General features: G+C 49.2%; 2 protein-coding genes and 2 non-coding genes across 7 annotated transcripts in view; 3 read left to right on the plus strand and 1 right to left on the minus strand.

The window, feature by feature from the left end:
- Positions 1-1,659: 1,659 nt before the first annotated feature.
- On the plus strand, positions 1,660-8,687 carry RPL5 (ribosomal protein L5). 2 transcript variants are annotated; one of them, XM_040999078.1, is made up of 8 exons: positions 1,660-1,751; positions 2,811-2,880; positions 2,965-3,080; positions 3,733-3,867; positions 4,661-4,863; positions 6,022-6,199; positions 7,944-8,032; positions 8,529-8,687. In XM_040999078.1, exons 1-8 carry the CDS (start codon positions 1,749-1,751, stop codon positions 8,626-8,628), a joined length of 894 nt encoding a protein of 297 aa, XP_040855012.1. In that variant the 5' UTR covers positions 1,660-1,748; the 3' UTR covers positions 8,629-8,687. The 2 variants fall into 2 exon arrangements, with proteins under 2 accessions (XP_040855012.1, XP_040855013.1); XM_040999079.1 differs by having other exon boundaries at positions 1,671-1,751; positions 7,947-8,032.
- Positions 5,856-5,950, plus strand: LOC121168906. Its single transcript, XR_005885772.1, has one exon. It is a non-coding gene; the product is annotated as a small nucleolar RNA SNORD21 (small nucleolar RNA).
- On the plus strand, positions 8,083-8,214 carry LOC121168909. Its single transcript, XR_005885775.1, has one exon. It is a non-coding gene; the product is annotated as a small nucleolar RNA SNORA66 (small nucleolar RNA).
- Positions 8,688-9,886: 1,199 nt separating the features above from the next.
- Positions 9,887-19,815, minus strand: part of DIPK1A (divergent protein kinase domain 1A) — a 105,960-nt gene continuing 96,031 nt past the window's right edge. For 2 of the 3 annotated variants that reach the window (XM_040999075.1, XM_040999076.1), the window contains 3 exons: positions 14,953-15,060; positions 11,791-11,967; positions 9,887-10,760 (listed from right to left, as the gene is read on the minus strand). In XM_040999075.1, the coding sequence (XP_040855009.1) occupies positions 9,948-10,760; positions 11,791-11,967; positions 14,953-15,060 (1,098 nt within the window). In that variant the 3' untranslated portion in view covers positions 9,887-9,947. The remainder of the gene's footprint in view (positions 10,761-11,790; positions 11,968-14,952; positions 15,061-19,815) is intronic. The other variant, XM_040999077.1, reaches the window with a different exon arrangement.

Genomic DNA, 19,815 nt, shown 5'->3' on the forward strand with positions numbered 1-19,815 from the left:
CAGCCTGAAGCTTTTGGACCCAGCACCCGCATGGGAGACCCGGAAGAAGTTCCTGGATCCTGGCTTTGGATTGGCTCAGCACCAGTTGCTGCGGCCACTTGGGCAGTGAATCATCGGATGGAAGATCTTCCTCTCTGTCTCTCCTCCTCTCTGTATATCTGACTTTCCAATAAAAATAAATAAATCTTTAAAAAAAAAAAAGATGCTCTCTTGACAGAGAAAAGGAATAGCGTCCACTAAACCAAAGGCAGATGCAAAGAACATCTCAGTAAAATAACAACAGAAGACTAAATCAATGAACAACCCACTGCAGAAATGACAGGACCAAAGTACCACCCATTCCTCTTAACCATGAATGTAAATGGATTAAAGTCATCAATCAAACATCATAGATTAGTACACTGGATTAAAAAACAAAAGCCATCTATTTGTTGTCCACAGGAGACATATTTCACCAATAAAGATCAGCGGAGACTATATCTCATGGATTTTGATTGGTTTTTGTTAGTGTCACATCTTCAAAATACTTTCTTCTGATTAAATTACTCAATGAGTCATAGCTCATTACAGAAGAATCATTTTCTTCAAGAATTTCTTGATTTTCTTTTTCATTTCTTTAGCGACACATTAGTCATTCAGTAGCATGTCATTTAACTTCATGGTATTAAATTTTTTTGTTTTCTTCCTGTTGTTGATTTTGTTTGTGGATTTTCATTTAAGAGGATGTACAGTAACTGTGTAATGGAGACTAACATATCCAGATGTGAGGATACCATGCAGTATGCATCTCTACTTCCAGACAAAGATGGACTCCCAATGAAACTGTTTACTATATCTTAACAATGGGATGCCGGACTCTGCCGTTGTCCATGGCTGCGATGATGGACATATGATTGTGTATGAAGGAACTATGCTATGCTAATGATATAGAGGAACTCAGTGAGGAGGGGGGAGGGAATTGTGGAGGGGAGAAGGGACATCCCAAGGCCTATGGAACGTATCATAAAATGATAATAATAAAAAGAAGTAAATTTTAAAACATTAAGATGGCTTTAAAAAAAGCAAGCATAGCAGCTCAGGGTGGTGGAGGAAGAAATAAAGGACAGACGTTACCAGGTAACAGCGGAAGGGAGCGCAGAAGCACCGTCATGCTTGGATCCCGTGGTGAATACCTAACGTCTACCCTGGGCCAGGTCACGGGGATTTGCAGCCGCACCTTACAGCGGGGTCCGTCTTCAGGATCAGCAGGTGCGCAGGTGCTGCGGGAAGGAGTAGACGGCCCTGACCCCAGAGTTGGGACTCTCCTACGGAGCTTCTGGGTCCAGAGGGGCTGGGATGAGAGGTTAGAGTCCTGGAGAGGACTTGAGTGCAAATTCATTCCATTTAACTTGATTTTGTTTTCCTGCTTACCTAACCAACGTTTGTTATGAAATAGATATTCTCACAAAGAGAGTGAAGGCCTCTGCTAAATCCTGCTTCCGGCGCACCGCGCACCCTGCGTGGGCCGTGTGCTGTGATGCTCCACAGGACTGCAGACCAGGGCCTGGGCCCGGGGCAAAGGCCTGCATTCGCCCTCCAGCCAGCAGGGGGCGAGACGACGTGCACGCCGCCGCTAGCAGCCGCTCTCTTCCCTACGTCGCTCGCGTAAGCGTCGGTGCTACATACTGCGCCTGCGCACGAGAGACTGCCTTTTTCCCCCCTGCTGCAGGTCCGTGTGGAGCCGCGCTCGCGGGTCTCTGTTCGGCAGAATGGTGAGTGGGTCTCTCGGTCTTGAGGGTCCCGATGCACAGAGGGCTCCTTCTCCTCTCCCGAACGCTGGCTGGGGGCCCATCCTGCGCAGCGTAGGGATCGGATGGCGGCAGATTGCCCGCTCTGCTCCGCTCTGCCGCTCGCTCCCAGCGTGGCCTTAATGGCTGCCGCCCAGTGCCGAGCCGGGCTTGGGGGAGGGGGTGGCGAAGGAGGAGAGCCGGGAAGCTGGGGCGGCGGGTTCGGGAGAGGGCCATGGGTTTGTTAGGCCGTGTGTGGGGATGGGGCCGGCCCGTCTGAGGGGTCCCCGGGCCGGCTGCTGGCAGGGTGCGTGCGGTTGGCCGCAGGCTACCTGGGGATGCCGGGTCCTGCGCTGCGGCTCGACCCCTTCCTGGGCAGGTTTTCCAGGACAGAGGCCGTAATGGCTCGTGATTGGGAGAGTCTCGTCCCGGAGGCCCAGGAAGTGGCTTTTTAAGCCCAGAATGTGCGTGGAGCTTGGATGCCCCCGGGTTCCGGGAGGGCGCCTGACGCCTGCTTCGGCACGTCGCTCAAGGCAGCCGGGATGGGGTCCCGGGCCAGTGCTTGTTAAAGGATCGCAGCCGGGATGGGGTCCCGGGCCAGTGCTTGTTAAAGGATCGCAGCCGGGATGGGGTCCCGGAGGCGGGTGGGATGCAGTGCTCCGTCAGCGGAATCACTGGTAAAAGTGCTGGTGTCTGTGAAGTGTTACGGCAGGTGAAAAAACGGTTTATGGAAAAATTGAGAAGTAGTTGGGGGTCTTGATGTTGGACACCGCTGACTGCTGCCTGGAGCAAGTACAGGGATTTTTGTGAGTGGACATTTAAACACTTAGAAGCGATGCGAATCTGATAGTTGGAACGTGGGCTCTGTGTGCTTCGCTTGGGCTAGTGATTGCTGTGTGACAGAGGGAAAGTAGAAGTGGGTTTGACACAACATGGCAGTTCGTCTGGACTGGCACTTGAGGCTTGAGTGTTACTTTGTTGCATGTTTTGCTCATAAGTATCTTAAGCTAAAACGTTGGCCTTCTGTTTTTGTTTTGCTCTAAGGGGTTTGTTAAAGTTGTCAAGAACAAGGCCTACTTTAAGAGATACCAAGTGAAATTTAGACGACGTCGAGGTAAGATTGCTTCCCCCCCGACTGTTAACAGGCTGTTTTGCGGGAGGAGTGGGCTTTCTGACCTGTTGTGTTGCTTCTTTTCAGAGGGCAAAACTGATTACTATGCTCGGAAACGCTTGGTGATCCAGGATAAGAATAAGTACAACACACCCAAATACAGGATGATCGTTCGTGTAACTAACAGAGATATCATCTGCCAGGTAAACTGCTTCCTGAGCCGGAAGTGCGTGGCAGCCCCTCAGCCCTGGACTCGGGAGGTTGAGACGGAAGAGGCACAGAGCTGGGGCCTCCCTGAGTGAGCTCTGGGGTTCGGAGCTGGATAACCTGGAGAAAAGGGAAACCCGTCCCGATCCCAGGAGAGTGAGGGTTTGTCAGGGCTGAGTCCCGATTCCTGCTGTGCTGCCTTTCAGGGCACTTGCCGTTGAAGAGGGTTAAAGGAGGTGGCTCTCATTCCCACTTGCCTGAATTGCCTCTGGGTTGAATGAACTGGAAGACTTCGCCAGGAGGCAGCTCGCTCCTGGGAACATGTTCTGTTTTGTGCCGGTAGAGCAGGTACACTTGCTCCGGATGCCTGTTGATTGATTGATTGACAAGGCTGTCTGCCTTCATACCGATTCGAGGCAAACCTCAGGCACCTGGGGCTTCATTGATGGCTCCTTTCTAAGGTGCCTGCTCTGCTGGCTGAGCTAAGGTCTTCTGAGTTACAAGTACATTGATAGCCAGTGCCTTTTACAGCTGTAGTTAGTACCACTCTGCTGTGTAGTTCGCAGAGTCAGAGCTGTTTTCATCTGGTTTATTGTGGTTTTAATCCTGTGAGCAGCAGGTTCCTTAAGTTGGCTTTTCTTCCCGTAGATTGCTTATGCCCGGATCGAAGGGGATATGATAGTCTGTGCAGCTTATGCACACGAACTGCCTAAGTACGGTGTGAAGGTTGGCCTGACCAATTATGCTGCAGCCTATTGTACTGGCCTGCTGCTGGCTCGCAGGGTATGTATGAGCTGGAGTGGCTCGCTGCGGGGGTGGTTTGTCCTGAAGATCTTGGCAGCTGGGGCTTACAAGGGCCTCAGGAGGAAGGGGTGTGTATGAGTTTAAGGGATGCGCTGTGTTTTGTAATCATCTAGGGAAGCAGTTTATCTTGCAATTTTCTGCCTGTTTGGCTGTAGCTAGGCCAGCCTGTCTGATAGGGCTTCCTGCCTTGTGCTCTGGTGAGGGAATCTGAACTGACTGCTACTTAACTGGACAGTGCCGACTTGCTGTCCAGAGGTGTACATCATCAGCCTACATTAGTTTTATGCAGGCTTAGAAGGGCTCTGCTCCAGACCCTGGGGACCTTAGACCGTCACAGATGATCTGTATGTTTTGACTGTCACGAAGCAGTGTCTTGAGCTTTGGCCTAGGCAAGAGGGACATTGATGGAAAGGTCTGCATCCTTTTGCCATGAGACAGCTGTGTTTCACATTAAGCCTATACACCACGGTTGAGGACCCATGTCTTCACTTTGGAGTAAGGCAGAAAGCATTGTTATTGTATATCACAGCAACTTGGTGCAACAGCCTTGTTGTGGTAAGACCGTAGCAAGGTGATCTAACAAGCAAAGTGTCCAGAGTAACAGTGCAGGTTGGAGAGCAGAGCCACGAGAGCTGTCCTCCAGCCCAGGGGATTAGAAGCTGCATTGTTGTCATCAAATGTCACTGTGGAAATGTAGGATTAAGCATAAAATAGTGTTAGAATGGTTTGCCTATTCTCCAGCAGGTATTTACATGGGCTTCTTTGTTGCCAGCTTCTGAATAGGTTTGGCATGGACAAGATCTATGAGGGCCAAGTGGAGGTGACTGGAGATGAATACAATGTGGAAAGCATTGACGGCCAGCCTGGTGCCTTCACCTGCTATCTGGATGCAGGCCTTGCCAGAACCACCACTGGCAATAAAGTGTTTGGAGCCCTGAAGGGAGCTGTGGACGGAGGCCTGTCCATCCCTCACAGGTAGTATTAATGTTCCAGAACCCCCTCCCCCGCCAGGTGACTTGTGGAAATTGCTGAGTGAAGCAGAGTGGCTGTATGCCAGGGACTCTGCAAAGGATCCTGACAGGGCAGGACAGAAGGTAGAGGGATTTCTCTAGGGCTGAGGAGCTGAGGTGGAGGCCACTGTCTTTTGCATGGTAAAAGCTAGCAGCACCACTTTCATGGGCCTCAACTTTTAAGATTTATTTTTGTTGGAAAGGCAGATTTACAGAGAGATCCTCTGGTTCACTCCCCAAGTGACTGCAACAGCTATAGCTGAGCCAGGAGCCAGGAGCTTCTTCCAGATCCTTCCAGATCTGTCACATGGGTGCAGGGCCGCTTTCCCAGGTCACAAGCAGGGAGCTGGATGGGAAGTGGCACCACTGGGATATGAATTTGTAACCAGCAGTTGCAGACAGAGGATTAGCTTGTTGAGTCATAGCTCTGGCCCCACACATGTACATTTTGTTTTTTCATTCAAAGTAAAAGGTTTATTGTACTACAGAAGAATGGGTTCTAGAATAAAAAGTTTGAGAAGCCTTATTTAAAAACTTCTAAACTTGAAGCTAAAATAAGTGCAAGTCACTTGAATTTCTAGTTCTTTAGGTTCAGCTAACAATTTTTTGTTGAATACATGTATATTGATTTCTATGTGTCCACAAGGCAGAGTGACAGGACAAGATCTTCATCCATTGGTTCACTGAAAATGTCTGTAAGAGCCTGGAACTTGGTCCCGTCCTGCTCTCCCCCGTGGGTGGCAGGTGGTCATTTGCTGTCTAGTGATCAGTTCCTTCCAGTTAGAGACAGGAATGAGGCCTGCATGTACCAAGAACACTGCTTGGGCGATTTTGCTCTGGGACCTGAGGGAGGAGGTGGGGAGCCTGCAGGACCTTTGGGATGCAGACTCACTGAGGTGGATTTTTGAGGTGGTTGCGGTGTGGCTTTCCTTCCCAATTGGAATTCAAAGATGAGCTGCTGAGTGATGATATGCCCGTAACTGAGCTGTCCGCAGTTGGTCCTTCGGCTGCATATGATGCAACAATTGTTTCAAGACGGGACTGATAGCAGCTACTGACATGAATTCCTACTGGGGAACTAGTTTCTATCAGGGTATACTAAAATATGAAAAATTTATTTTAGTACCAAACGATTCCCTGGCTACGATTCTGAAAGCAAGGAGTTTAATGCGGAAGTACATCGGAAGCACATCATGGGGCAGAATGTTGCAGACTACATGCGTTACCTAATGGAAGAAGACGAAGATGCCTACAAGAAGCAGTTCTCTCAATACATAAAGAACAATGTGACTCCAGACATGGTAAACAATTTACCTGAAAATGGCTGTGCGGGTTCACGTAGAACAGATTGTATTGCTCTTGTAGGGCTCCATTCTTAGGTGTGTTTCAGAAGTTGAAACTGGGTGGGTTCATAGCTTGCCTGGCCTGAGTTGTTGGTTTCCAATGAAGGTGACAGGCAAGAGCCTGCTTAGCAGGTCAGGTGGGTCGGATGAGTGATGAGCTGGACTGCGCATGCTGTCGGGAATTAATGGCAAGCTTTGGCCCTTGCATGTTGTGCCTTTGATGCTTTGGCTTCTTTTTGTTAAGTTATTTTTATTGGAAAGTCAGGTTTACAGAGAGGAGAGGCAGAGAAAGATCTTCCATCCTTGACTGCTTTCCCAGGCCACAAGCAGAGAGCTGGATAGGAAGTGGAGCAATTGGAATACAAACTGGTGCCCATATGGGATTTAGGTGCATTCTAGGCAAGGACTTTAGCTACTAAGCTACTGCACCAGGCCCAAGGTTGTGAACAGTGGACCCTTAGAGCTGAACTTAAACCTCGGGGGCCACTTCTGTTAATAGAGTAACTGAAGGTACCAGTTTTGAAATTTTGGTGAAAATGTAGGCCACAAGTCACGTGAACTGTTAATTCAGAGTAATTGTCTGTCAGTAATGTCCCCAACTCTCACATTGTGGTTACAGATGCTTGTTTTTCCTTAGGCTGTGCTAAAGGTAGACTGCTCTTCAGCTGCTGTAGCTTTTCAGCTGCATCATTAATGTTTATCTGCCATGGCCCGTTTCCTCCTTGTACCTCCGATATCCTCTGCAGGCTTCCCCTGTGTCTGCTATCAGGAAATCTGCTTGACCCAGATGGCATCACCTAATCGCCCACACATAGTTGAATTTCCTGCGTGTCCCTTGGAAGAAACAAAATGGGCTTGTTGAGATATAATGACTACTAAAAGTCCTGGGCTGGTCTGCTAAGTGCAGTGGTAGTTCCTACTCAATTCTGAGAGTTAGAAAAGAGGTCTTGCATCCATTGATTTGCTCTCAAATGGCTGTATCAACCCGAACTAGACAGGAGTTTTCCTCTGCTTCTCCTTTCTGGGTACAGGGGCCCAACGACTTGAGCCATTTCCCATTGCTTTCTCAGGCACTCTGCCTGGGAGCTGGATCTGAAGTGGTACGGCCGGGACTTGGCTCCAGCACTCATGCGGGAAGCCAGCACTGCAGGTGGTGGCTTACCTTGTGCCAGATTCAGCCCTGGTCATTGAAACGAGTGAATGTGGGTTAGCTTGACGTTCTTAGATGACTGTAGCTGGGATGGCTTTTCAGATACTGGTGACTGGTGGGAGCGAAAGATGGAGATCAAACGGGGCGGGAGGGTGTGGGCTGGTTAGGTGTCTTCAGCAGGGCTGTGATTGTTCAGTCCCATTTGCTGCACCGTTTTTTGGGCACACACCCTCACTTGGGTGAAAGCTTTTTTTTAACTATTATTTTTAGTGGGAAGCTCAGTGTTGTGCATTTGCCAAAAAAAAAAAGTATTTTGTCCGCTGGAAAAACAAGCATATTTTTCTTGAGTAAGATAATTTACATTGCACAAGGTAAACATTGGCAAGCTGATAGGAAAATTTAGGTTACATTTAAGTAGATAGCAATATTGATTTAGTTCCTTTTGAGCATCTAGCTTAGGGAGGGACAGAATAAATGGAGTGGGTAGAATGCTGTACACGAATGTAGGGCGTATGAAATGAAACAAGTACTGTTTGCTTGCCTTTGTTTCAGATGGAGGAGATGTACAAGAAAGCCCACGCGGCGATCCGGGAGAATCCAGTGTATGAGAAGAAGCCCAAGAGAGAGGTGAAGAAGAAGAGGTATGTGCCTCTCAGGAAGGGGGGGGAGAGTAGTTCCCAGTCCCCGCGGTGTGCAAACTCGATCACTAGCTCTGCGTCCTGTGGCAGAAGCGAGGGGAACCAGGTTTGCTAAAGTAATTGTGGGGCTAGCACCGTGTGAGCCTCAGAAGCTGCTGAGGTGGCCGGGCTACCCCAGGACAGTGTCGGTGCCCCTGGCTCCTGCAAGAGAAGTTGACTTTTGTCAATCTGTTCCAGTCTGTGGATGGAATAAGTGATCCTTGATGGTCCTAAGCACTAACTTGTTAACAAGTCGTTAGGTTCTTTGGCCACATGTGAGTAGGCCACCATCACAGAAATTGCTTGGGAAAAGATGACATAAGTATATTCATTAGAACTTGAATTATTTAACCTTCATCTAATAATGGAGTCTCATTTTCAACTGAGATGAAATGTCATGTCTTCCTTATGTATGCATTTAAAATATTGCTGTTTTCTCAATTTCTACTTTGCCTTTTAGGTGGAACCGTCCCAAGATGTCCCTTGCCCAGAAGAAAGATCGGGTAGCCCAAAAGAAGGCAAGCTTCCTGCGCGCTCAGGAGCGGGCTGCTGAGAGCTAAACCAAACATTTTCTATGAAGATTTTCCTGATAAAGATAATAAACTTATTGACACAGCAACTCTTTTGTGTTGCGCTCTTGTTGTGAAACTATAGGAGGCATCCTGAGGTGCATATAGAAGCGGAGTCGGCAGTTCTGTTCAAGGAAACAGAAAACATTGGCTGTGACTCCCATAAAATTGGCACCTATTTCTTGGGCTTCTGTTCTTCCTGACAGGAAGTAACTCTCAGATTTTACGAAGTGCAACAGACCAACGATCATTTGGAAATGTTTCTTCCATTCATTTATTGCGACCAGATGGTTAGTTGGGAAGAAAGAGTATCCTCAATGTACAAACCTAAGGCATACAACACTGGTGCTTAACCCATGGCTTTGGAGGGAATTCTGGGCTGGACGGTGGATGTAGATGGGACACCTTGACCTGACCCGGTCACAGCTCCAAGACGTGTTGGAGTAGGTGAAGATGTTGACAGGTGCCTGCCAGGACCTGCATGGGAGAGGAGCATATCAAGTTGGCAGGAACAGATATATTAGCTGAATAGTTTTACATGCCACTTTAAGAACTAGCCCTTTGTTCCACAGGAAATAACGGTTTGGAAGTGGAAAATTACTATTAGTCTTTAATTCAACCTTGCGCATTCCTGTAGCTTGAATTGGTAATGGATCTGGACTGGGTCGGTGATCTTGGATGTCAATTTGAAGAGTTCAGATAGTAAAACACACCCTTCAGGTGTAGGATGATGAGAGATTATATTTTGGCCACAAAAATGGGTAACTATATCAAGTAGAACACTAGCTTAAGCTTAAAATCACAGAAAAATCCAGAAGCTTATAAAACATTACTGAGAATAAAATAATTATATAATAAATCATGCTATTAACATCTGTTTATAAAGGAGTGCTTTTAATTTACCTGTTTTGCAGTTTTAATTTTTGTTAATGTGCAAACTTTACCATGCTAAGACATTAGTACATTTGTTTATAAATCTTTTAGAACAGTAGCTTCAATGCAAATGTTTCCAGCAATGGTCTTTTGGCTAACAAATCTACAAAACACTTGATGTTTATGGAATGAGGCTTTTCACAGCGTTGTTTCAGTCATTAGTCATAGCTAAGTTACTGGGGATCGCAGTAACAGCTTCTGAAAGGCGCAAGGCTGACCTTGGACTTGGTGATCTATCTAACACCTACCCTTCAGTAACCACACGAATTCAGCCTGGGCTGGGGGGGTGGCCTCTGAATTAGAAGCAATATTTTAAAAATGTTCAAAACCATTCAGAAGTGGTGTGTTTCCCACAATGGCAACAATGTCCAAGTGAACTAAGAGTCATTTGTGTAGGAAATTTTCTTCCATAATAATGTCTTTAGGTTATTTAGTATCAAAGAATGTTCCATTTCCATCTGGTTGGCTGTGACTTTGAGAGCAATACAAGAGTAAAGCTGTTTCTCTAACTCCTCGCGGATCTCCCCAGGAGCACCACGCAGCAGGTAGTCTTTGAGCAGCTGACAAGCTTTTGCCAAGTTGGGCTGTATCACCTCTGAAGTACACTTCATAGTACTCTGGTCACAGCTAGTTCTACAATCTGTGCCATAGACACAGTCCGAGTCGGACTCACAGTGGCGGTCCTTGATCAGTTCTTTCAGGTTTGTCTCTGGCACAATTTTTCTCATGTCTACCATTTTCAAATCATACTTATCATTATATCCTAGGTTTTTGGCACTAGTATCACACATGAGGAAGTTTCCATAAGGACCATGGAAAACATCTTCCACGAACTCGAGAAGGCCTATGGCTATTTTAGCCTTTCTTGGCCACGATGGTGTGAACAGCTGGTCCATGGTCCTTCTGAACCCAGATGGAATGAAGAGTTCAATGACCCAGGGAAGGTTGATTCCATACAGAGAGGTATATTCGACACTTTCCATCACGTAGAGGTCACCACAGAATCCCATTAGCTTGGGGGTATGCTCTTTATCCTGAAGTATCACCATGAGAAGAAACTCATTCAGCTGAAGAAGAGCCCAGGCTGACTTAGCTTCCCCCAGGGACACCTGGCCATCTTTGTCTCCATCAGCCACCGTCAGGATGAGGTTCACTAGTTCGGAGAGGTTTCCTTGGTCACCCAGCTTTGCCTGTCACGAATTATAGGGAAGAAATGAACAACTAATACCATATACCTGAAAGGTCTTTTCTGAGCATCTTCCCCAAGCTAGTAATCCTTTCTGTAAAAAGGCAGAGATCCTCCACCTGCTGGTTTACTCCGTGCAGGTCTGCGGCAGCCAAGGAGGGGCCAGGCCGAAACCAGAGGCAGGGACTCCGGCTAGGTCTTCCCTAGAGGTGGCAGGGACCCAAGCAGTCTGCCGTATCGCTGTGCACATCAGCAGGAAGCAGCACTGGGAACAGAGGAGCTGGGACTCAAAGCACTCAAGTATGGGACTTGGGTGCTACTGGGTAGCTGTAACACTTTGCATCACTATTTTTCTTAAGCAGCTCAGAGCCATGTTGTAGGGGTGGGCATTTGGCACAGGTAAGATGCTTTATGGGATGCCTATGTTCCCTGTCAGAGTGCCTGGGACTGAGCCCTGACTCCACTTCCAATCCAGCTTCTTGCTAATGCACACCCTGGGACACAGCAGGTGGTGGCTCGAGTGCTTCAGTAGCTGCCACCCACATGGGAGACCTGGATGGAGCTTCAGGCTTCTGGCTTTGGCCTCACCACACCCCTTCCCTGTTCCCTTTCCCTGCTTCCCCACTGCCCTGGCTCTTATGTCACTTGAGGCATTGCCAGCTGCTTTCCTAGATACATTAGTGTGAAGTTGTACTGGAAACAGAACAGCTAGACACATCCTGGTGGCCTGATACGGCTGTGCCTCAACACCAAGTGTCCCCCTTTACCGCTCGCTCCCCTCACCATCTCACCCTTTGGGTGTCAGACTACAGTAATCCAACCAGGTACTGAAACTGTCTCATAACTGGACCTTTTTTTTTTGTTTGCTGCCATAATTAACCATCTTCCAACATGTATTTCTTCTTGTTATCTCTTTGAGACGCAGTGCTGCTAGAGGTGAAAGTCTGTCACCTTTCACTGTCTCTGGGTGAGGCTCGGTTGGTTCCTGCGGGACAGTACCCTTCATGTAGTACTGTGCGAACAGCTGTACTTACCTTGAAGAGGCTGTAGACCATTTCTTTGAATTTCTGTACAGTAGTTCCCCTCGTTGGCTTATCAAATAGCACAATTTCTTTCCTAGGTTCCAATTCAGTTCCAAAATCCACATGAAGTGCTTGTTCCATTTGGCATTTCACAACACCGGGTAGGTTATCCCAAATCCCTAAATACATCTACATGGGAAAGAGTGACAAGTTACACTTAGTAGAAAACTACAAAAACACAGCACTATATTTTTGAAGTTCACCATAATGGCCAGGGCTGGGTCTGGTCAAAATCAGGGACCTGGGGGGCCCGGCGCGGTGGCGCAAGTGGTTAAAGGTCCTCGCCTTGCACACCCGGGATCCCATATGGGCGCCGGTTCTAATCCCGGCAGCCCCGCTTCCCTTCCAGCTCCCTGCCTGTGGCCCGGGAAAGCAGTCGAGGACGGCCCAAAGCTTTGGGAACCTGCACCCGCGTGGGAGACCCGGAAGAGGCTCCTGGCTTCGGACCGGCATAGTATCGGCCCGTTGCGCTCACTTGGGGAGTGAATCATCGGACGGAAGATCTTCCTCTCTGTCTCTCCTCTCTGTATATCCGCCTTTCCAATGAAAAAATAATAAAAATAAATCTTTAAAAAAAAAAAATCAGGGACCTGGGTATGATAGCCTAGTGGCTAGATTCTCGCCTTGCATGTGCCAGGATCCCATGTTGGTGCTGGTTTATGTCCCGGCTGCTCCACTCCCCTTCCAGCTCTGTCTGTGGCCTGGGAAGGCAGTGGGGGATGGGCCAAAGCCTTGGGACCCAGCACCCCCGTGGGAGGCTTAGGGGAGGCTCCCGGCTCCTGATCAGTTCAGCTCTGGTTACTGCAGTCACATGGGAGTGTATCAGCAGATGGAGGATCTTTCTCTCCTCTATGTGAATCTGACTTTCCAATAAATTAAAAAATAATAATAAATCATAAAAAAAAGAAGACCCAAAACACAGGCACCCGGAGCTTCTACTGGGTCTCCCATGTGGGTGCAGGGTCCCAAGCACGTGGGCCATCCTCTGCTGCTTTCCCAGACCACAGCAGGGAGCTGGATCGGAAGTAAAAAAGTTAAGGTTCAAACAGGCACTCATATGGGATGCTGGCATCCCAGGCAGAGGCTTACAATGCAATGCTACAATGCTAGCTTCTATAGTTTCTTTAAGACTTTTTCTAAGACTCATTTTATTGTTTTTTGAAAGTCAGATATACAGAGAGGAATAAAGACAGAGAGGAAGATCTTCTTTCCGTTGATTCACACCCCAAACAGCCGCAATAGCTGGAATTGAGCCGAATTGAAGCCAGGAGCCTGGAGCCTCTTCCGGGTCTCCCACACGGGTGCAGGGTCCCAAGGCTTTGGGCTGTCCTCGGCTGCTTTGACAAGCCACAAGCAGGGAGCTGGATGGGAAGTGGAGCTGCCAGGATTAGAACTGGTGCCCATATGAAATCCCAGTGTGTTCCAGCCGAGGACTTTAGCCGCTAGGCCACAGCGCTGGGCCCACGGTCCTTTTTTTCTTTTAGGAAATTTTACTTTGGGGCAGAGAGGGACAGATAGAGAGAAAGCACTCCTATTCACCAGTTCACTCCCCAAATGCCAAAGGTGGGAGTCAGAAATTTCCTGGGGTCTCCAGTGTGAGTCCCAGGAGCCCAGCTACACAGGGTCCATGGTGGAAGGAAGTGCAGCTCGGCCTCTGTGGTCATCTGGGGAGTGAACCAGTGGAGGGAAGATCTCTGTCCCCTGTGTGGTGCCTCTTCTCTCTAACTCTGCCTTTCAAATCAAAATACGAAACTAACCAGAGCGCGTGCTCACACACACACCCCAGCCTCCTGGTGCCTTGGCCATCTCGCTGCTTCTCCTTCAGCCCCAGGCTGCTTTACTGACACTGACGTCACAGGCGTCTCGGCGTCTGACCGAGCCCATCCCGCACCGGGCCCAGCCTGCAGTCCGGCTCTCCATCCAGGTCCACGTTCAGCTGCCACCTCTCACAGCCTTCCCCACGGGCTCCTCTCGGGGACACATCGCCAGGCTCCTGAGGGGTGATGGCCGACAGCAGACGGCCGCCGCGCTCGGCCTGCCTTAACCACTACCGCGTCCTAGCACCTAAGACAGGGTCCACGAGCTGCTGGGACTGGGACCTAGTGTCTGCTGCGTGAAAGCCTCAAATCACACACATTGAAAGGACACGTAACAAGTTTGTTCCTTCTCGTTTATCATGATGTTTATTATTATATGACTTCACTTTCAGTACCTTGCACCTTAGGGAAATTAGATTAAAGTCAATGGTGGGCTTTTGGAAGATGCTACTTTCATGGTTTGGCAAAGAACCTGGTCATAATATACATCCCCGCTCAAAAAGAATCCCTTAGAAAGTTCTGCAGTTACTCCTGTCTGCTCTACTTTCCTTTCCATCCCATTAATTCTTTTTTTTTTTTTTACGATTTACTTATTTTTATTGGAAAGGCATATATACAGGGAGGAGGAGAGACAGAGAGGAAGATCTTCCGTCCGATGGTTCACTCGCCAAGTGGCTGCAATGATGAGCTGAGCCAATCCAAAGCCAGGAGCCAGGAACTTCCTCCAGGTCTCCCACACGGGTGCAGGGTCCCAAGGCTTTGGGACGTCCTCGATTGCTTTCCCAGGCCACAAGCAGGGAGCTGGATGGGAAGCAGAGCTGCTGGGATTAAAACCGGCACCCACATGGGATCCTGGTGCATTCAAGGCGAAGACTTTAACCATTAAGCTATCGCACCAGGCCCCCATTAATTCGTCTAATTTGACTTCTTTCATTCCTGCTCCCCTTACTATTTGTATAAATATATATATTAATATATATTAAATATATGTTTTTTCCATAACAAGCCTACAAGGCTCTGATTCAAGAATTCTTTTAAGGCCTGGCACTGTGGCGCAGCCAAGTAAAGCCATTACCTCCGATGTTGACATCCATATGGCCACTGGTCCGAATCCCAGATGTTTCCGTTCCAACCCAGTTCTCTGCTAATGTGCCTGGGAAAGCAGCAGGGCATGGCCCATGTGCTTGGGCACCAGCACCCATGTGAGAGACTCGGATGAAACTCCTGGCTCCTGGTTTTAGCTTCCTTTATCACTGGAGCAAGTAACCGTTCTGGAGGAGGTCCCCCCCGTGCATACCTGGTTGCTGGGCTTGGTGGATAAGCATTTTCCAAAGTAGAGAGTTTCTGTGACACACAGGCTGTTACACGCAGGCCCATCAATGACTCCAGTCTTGTACTTGTCACACTGAAAACCAGAAGATTAAAGAAAAAAAAAAAACAGTTACTAGAAAGAAAAATGTCCACAAGAAGGAACACCCAAGAAATACCGTTAAGGGGACCCCCACTTAAGGGAAAGTTCTATGATGAGAGTTCTCAGGCTGGGGGCGCAGTTGGCCTTGGATCTGACCACAGCCTCTGTGCCGGGGCAGAGCTGCTCCAGCTGTGAGCACTCAGCTTGCCCATGACCTTCCCGCTCTTAGCCTAAGGTTCCTGCGGCTTCCGCTCCCGCTCAGAACAGAAGCTCTCTCTCTCTCAAAAGGTGGCTTCGGTTTTCAAACCAAAATGTTTAAATAAGAACATTATTGGAAACAACAAATTCACTATTTATTTCGTGATCCCTGAGACAACACAGCAACAGGAAGGAAACTGGGACTCTGCCCGGGGAGACAAAGGCGTGAGCGGAGCCCCGAGCACATCAAGGACAAGCTGCTAAACGGACCACAAAGGAGAGGCGGGATGGAGGCAGGTGTCTGTGCCAGCATGCAGCCGGCCTAGGGCGGCAGGGGGCATGTATGGCTGAGGGGCGCGGGTATCACCCCGTGATTTTTTTTTTTTTTTTACAGAGAAGAGGAGAGACAGAGAGGAAGATCTGCCACCCGATGGTTCACTCCCCAAGTGACTGCAATGGCTGAAGCTGAGACAATCTGAAGCCAGGAGCCTGGAGCCTCCTCCAGGTCTCCCACGCAGGTGCAGGGTCCCAAGGCTTTGAGCCATCCTTGACTGTTTTCCCAGGCTGCAAACAGGGAGCTGGATGGGAAGTGGAGCTGCTGGGAAAAGAACTGGTGCCCATATGGGAGCCCAGCGAGGAATCTAGCCACTAGGGTCCTACCCCATGATTTTAAAGAGGCTTATGGAAATGGTCAAAGGAAGCAGTCAAGGGCTGGTGTGGCGCAGCGGGCTAAGTTACCGCCTGGGACACTGGCAGACCTTACCAGAACACTAGGGCAGCCCCAGCCCCTTCACTTCCAACCCAGTTCCCTGGGAATGTAGAGGAAGATGACCGAAACACCTGTGCCCTTGCCACCCATGTGGGAAACCCGGATGGAGTTCCTGGCTCCTGGCTTTGTTCTGATCCAGCCCTTGGCGTTGCAGCCATTTGTAGAGTGAACCAGGAGATGGAAGATCTCTCTCTGACCATTCCCCCAGCACCACTCTCACTCTGCCTCTCAAATCAATACAATGTTTTAATTTATATATTTATAGAATAATGTATTTTATTAAAAAATATTTCCAAAAAAGAAGAAATGATGGAGAATAGAATGCAAAAGGAGATAACAGAACTAACAAAGGGAAAAAAGCCCCAGAAATAAAAGTCACATTACAAGTGCGGGGGGGGGGGGAGGTACAGAACAGATAAAGAAAAATGCAAGCCTAGGGTATCAGGTGAGGACCGGGGAAGGTGAGCGGGGTAAAATGGGAGACAGGCAGACTAAGCGGGCCGCTGGCTCAACGGACAAACACATAAGTCAGATGACGCACGTCAACAGGAGAGAAAACAGAGTAAAGTAGAAAAGAAAAGAAAAGCCCTCCAAGTACAGTTCAAGGAAACTTCACGCAAATGAAGGAACGTTTCAATTTACAGATCAAAAGGACACAGACCGCCCCAGTAAAAATGAGATGAGTAACCCCGGAACACCCCAGTGATGGTCACTGGACTTCAAAAGCCAATAGTCCTTCAAGCTTCTGGGCAAAAAGGCCAAGACTCCGTTCCGAGAAAAGCTACACCAGACTGGACGCCGAGATCTTCAAGGCCACTTTCAATCCTGGACAGCAGTACGAGGTCTTTGGGGAAGGAAGTGTGACTTGCCCGTGCGGACACGTTCTCCCCTGTACAAACTGAAGCTAGCAGCGTGGCAGAGGGCGGGCACTCGGCCCGGTGGGTAAGATGCCAGCTGGGAATGTGGGCATCTCATCCTGGAGTGGCTGGGTTTGAAGCCCAGCTCTACACCTGATCCAAGATTCCTGCTAAAGGGAGACAGCAGGGGATGGCCCAAGGAACTGGGTCCCTGCCATCCCAAGCGGGACCTGGCTGGAGTGCCGGCTCCTTGCCTCTGCCCGGCTCAGACCGAGCCTCGGCAGGCATTTGGGGAAGGAACTAGCAGACCAGAGCTCTCCCTCTCTAATAAACTGATTAAAATTTTTTTTTAAAAAAAAGAAAGCTAAAAGTTCTTTGGAAACAAAAAAGAGACTTTTGTTTAGGAAAACAGGATTCTGAGGAAAAAAAAGGAAGAATAAACATTAGGAAAAGCAATGATTGTGTTAGAAACAACTTTATGGCAATACACTTGAACAATTTTTCTAGGAAAACAAATAACATCACTCAAGAAGTAGAAAAGCTTGGGCCCGGCGCGGTGGCGCAAGTGGTTAAAGGTCCTCGCCTTGCACGCCCGGGATCCCATATGGGCGCCGGTTCTAATCCCGGCAGCCCCGCTTCCCTTCCAGCTCCCTGCCTGTGGCCCGGGAAAGCAGTCGAGGACGGCCCAAAGCTTTGGGAACCTGCACCCGCGTGGGAGACCCGGAAGAGGCTCCTGGCTTCGGATCGGCATAGTATCGGCCCGTTGCGCTCACTTGGGGAGTGAATCATCGGACGGAAGATCTTCCTCTCTGTCTCTCCTCTCTGTATATCCGCCTTTCCAATGAAAAAATAATAAAAAAATAAATCTTTAAAAAAAAAAAAAAAAGAAGTAGAAAAGCTTAAAAAGACTCAGACATATGTTAAAATAAAAATTTTTTAAAAATCTGACTCAGTAACCCTAAGCCTTTCCCTCTCATGAAAGCAGGTCAGGAAGGACTTCAGGAGGCCGTCCGGGAAGCTGTTTGTAAGATGGAAAACAGACGTCCATGTAGTCGCCCGTCAGGAGAAGGGCTGAACAAGATGCTGGTGTGTTCATACAAAGACAACAGGAGAACCGAGTCCTTACAGGTCAATGTTAAGTGGAAGAGCCACGGAATGACGGGCAGGTTAGCACAGAAGCACGCAGACAGTGCCTTGACTCGGGTACCCGCCGGCACACGGCACAAGGACAGACCATGACGGCAGGGCCTCACACCCAAGTCAAGACGGCTGTCACTCTGAGGCTGAGGAAAAGGGAGTCTCCGCTGTCCCTGCAATGCTTTGCTCCGCTCTGGAAGAAATGAAGCCAGAGCGGCCACTTGGCCTGGTGATGGAGACGCCCAGCACCCATCTCAGGGTGACTCCAGCTTCTGGCTACTGTGGACCCGGGAGGCAGTGGTGCTGGGGGCAAGCAGGTGGATTCCTGCCCGGGAGGCAGTGGTGCTGGGGGCAAGCAGGTGGATTCCTGCCGCCTATGTGGGAGAGACCTGGATGGCGTGCCTGGCTCCTAGCTTCAGCCCTGCCACCAGACATCTGAGCAGGAAGCCAGCGGATGGGAGCTCTCTGTTCCTTTGACTGTCTCTTTATCTTTCTCAAATAAAATATCACATCAAATTAAAATGAAGCAAATATGGCAAAAGGTTATGATGTGCTAAGAAGGTCAGAAGTATACAGGTGTCTGTTATATTGGTTGCTATATGGCATTATTGCTCTAAGAGATAAGCAGAGGAAAAGCTTTCGTCCTCACAGTCTCTACAGAACAGATAACACCACTGTTTCCATTCCACTGGATGACGTAGCCTGCAGCAGCGACGGGCATCGGGTGTCAGGAAGCTGTAGCTCTGGACACCTGCTTGGCTGGAGCCCTGACTCCCTTCCCAAGCCAGTTTCCTGTTGATGCAGACCCTGCAAGGCAGATGACAGCTGAAGCACACAGGTCCCTGCCACCCAGGAGGATGGTCCAGCTTTGAAATCCCGGCTCCTGACCTCAGACCGGCACAACCCTGGCTGCTGGAGGATTTGGGTCATGAACCAGAAGGTGGAAGATCTCACAGTGTCAGGTTTAGTCTGTCACCTACACCAGTTGCCTGGTCAGTTCTACCCCAGCCCCATCTCTCCTGCAAACCGGCAGGTGCTGTGGCCTAGCTCGGCCCAGACTGTTACAGGCCCAGCCTTCACACACAGGTGGGTGCCTAGTTAGGGTGACCTCCCCAATAAACTCCATCAGACCTACCCTGAGTCGTGGTTTTTGTGCATGATAACAGGTGCTGTGGCCTGGAGTGTCCCATCCTGCATCAAATCTGGCTCTTGTATGCACCCATGGGTGCTGCCACCTTATCTAACCTGGCCTGCCCCCCAGCCCTGGCTCTCATGTTCACCCACAATTGTGGCCTAGCAGGGGAATGCCCACAGTTCTCTCACCAGGCCCACATCCAGCCCTGGATGCCAGCCCACATGGCCTTGTGGGTGCTGCAGCCCAAATGGGTGGGAGCCTTGACCTGACCCACCCATGCATTCCAGATTTTCCTGGTTGACCAACCCCATGTCAGTTCCACAGCACCTGCCAGCAGAGTGGCCTTGACTTTGGAAGACCCCAGGAGCATTTCCACATCTGTCAAACAAACATGTACTCAAGTGACCAGTGTCCTTCCCTGGCCAATCTGTAGCATACCCCCACCATGCCACCCAGAAGGTGCTGGGAGACATGGTGGCTTCTGCAGTGGGGCCAGTGTGGCATCACCGGCCCTGCACCCTACTGCTCTCGTTGGGTGGGGCGGCACCATGTTTCAAGTTCTAACACTGGTTTACTTTGTCTTCCCTCCTGCTAAAAAGCAAAATGGTTTGCAGGTAGAGATTCTGCCACACAGTTCAGTATTTAAGCAGTTA

The sequence above is a fragment of the Ochotona curzoniae genome, unplaced genomic scaffold (assembly GCF_017591425.1).
Source record: "Ochotona curzoniae isolate NIBS_2020 unplaced genomic scaffold, NIBS_Ocur_1.0 scaffold_1037, whole genome shotgun sequence".
NCBI classification, from domain to species: domain Eukaryota; kingdom Metazoa; phylum Chordata; class Mammalia; order Lagomorpha; family Ochotonidae; genus Ochotona; species Ochotona curzoniae.

Coding starts and splice junctions, on each gene's coding strand:
- RPL5 (XM_040999078.1), top strand. Junction 2,881..2,964: donor GAAATTTAGACGACGTCGAG/GTAAGATTGCTT, acceptor GCTTCTTTTCAG/AGGGCAAAACTGATTACTAT. Junction 3,868..4,660: donor GCCTGCTGCTGGCTCGCAGG/GTATGTATGAGC, acceptor CTTTGTTGCCAG/CTTCTGAATAGGTTTGGCAT.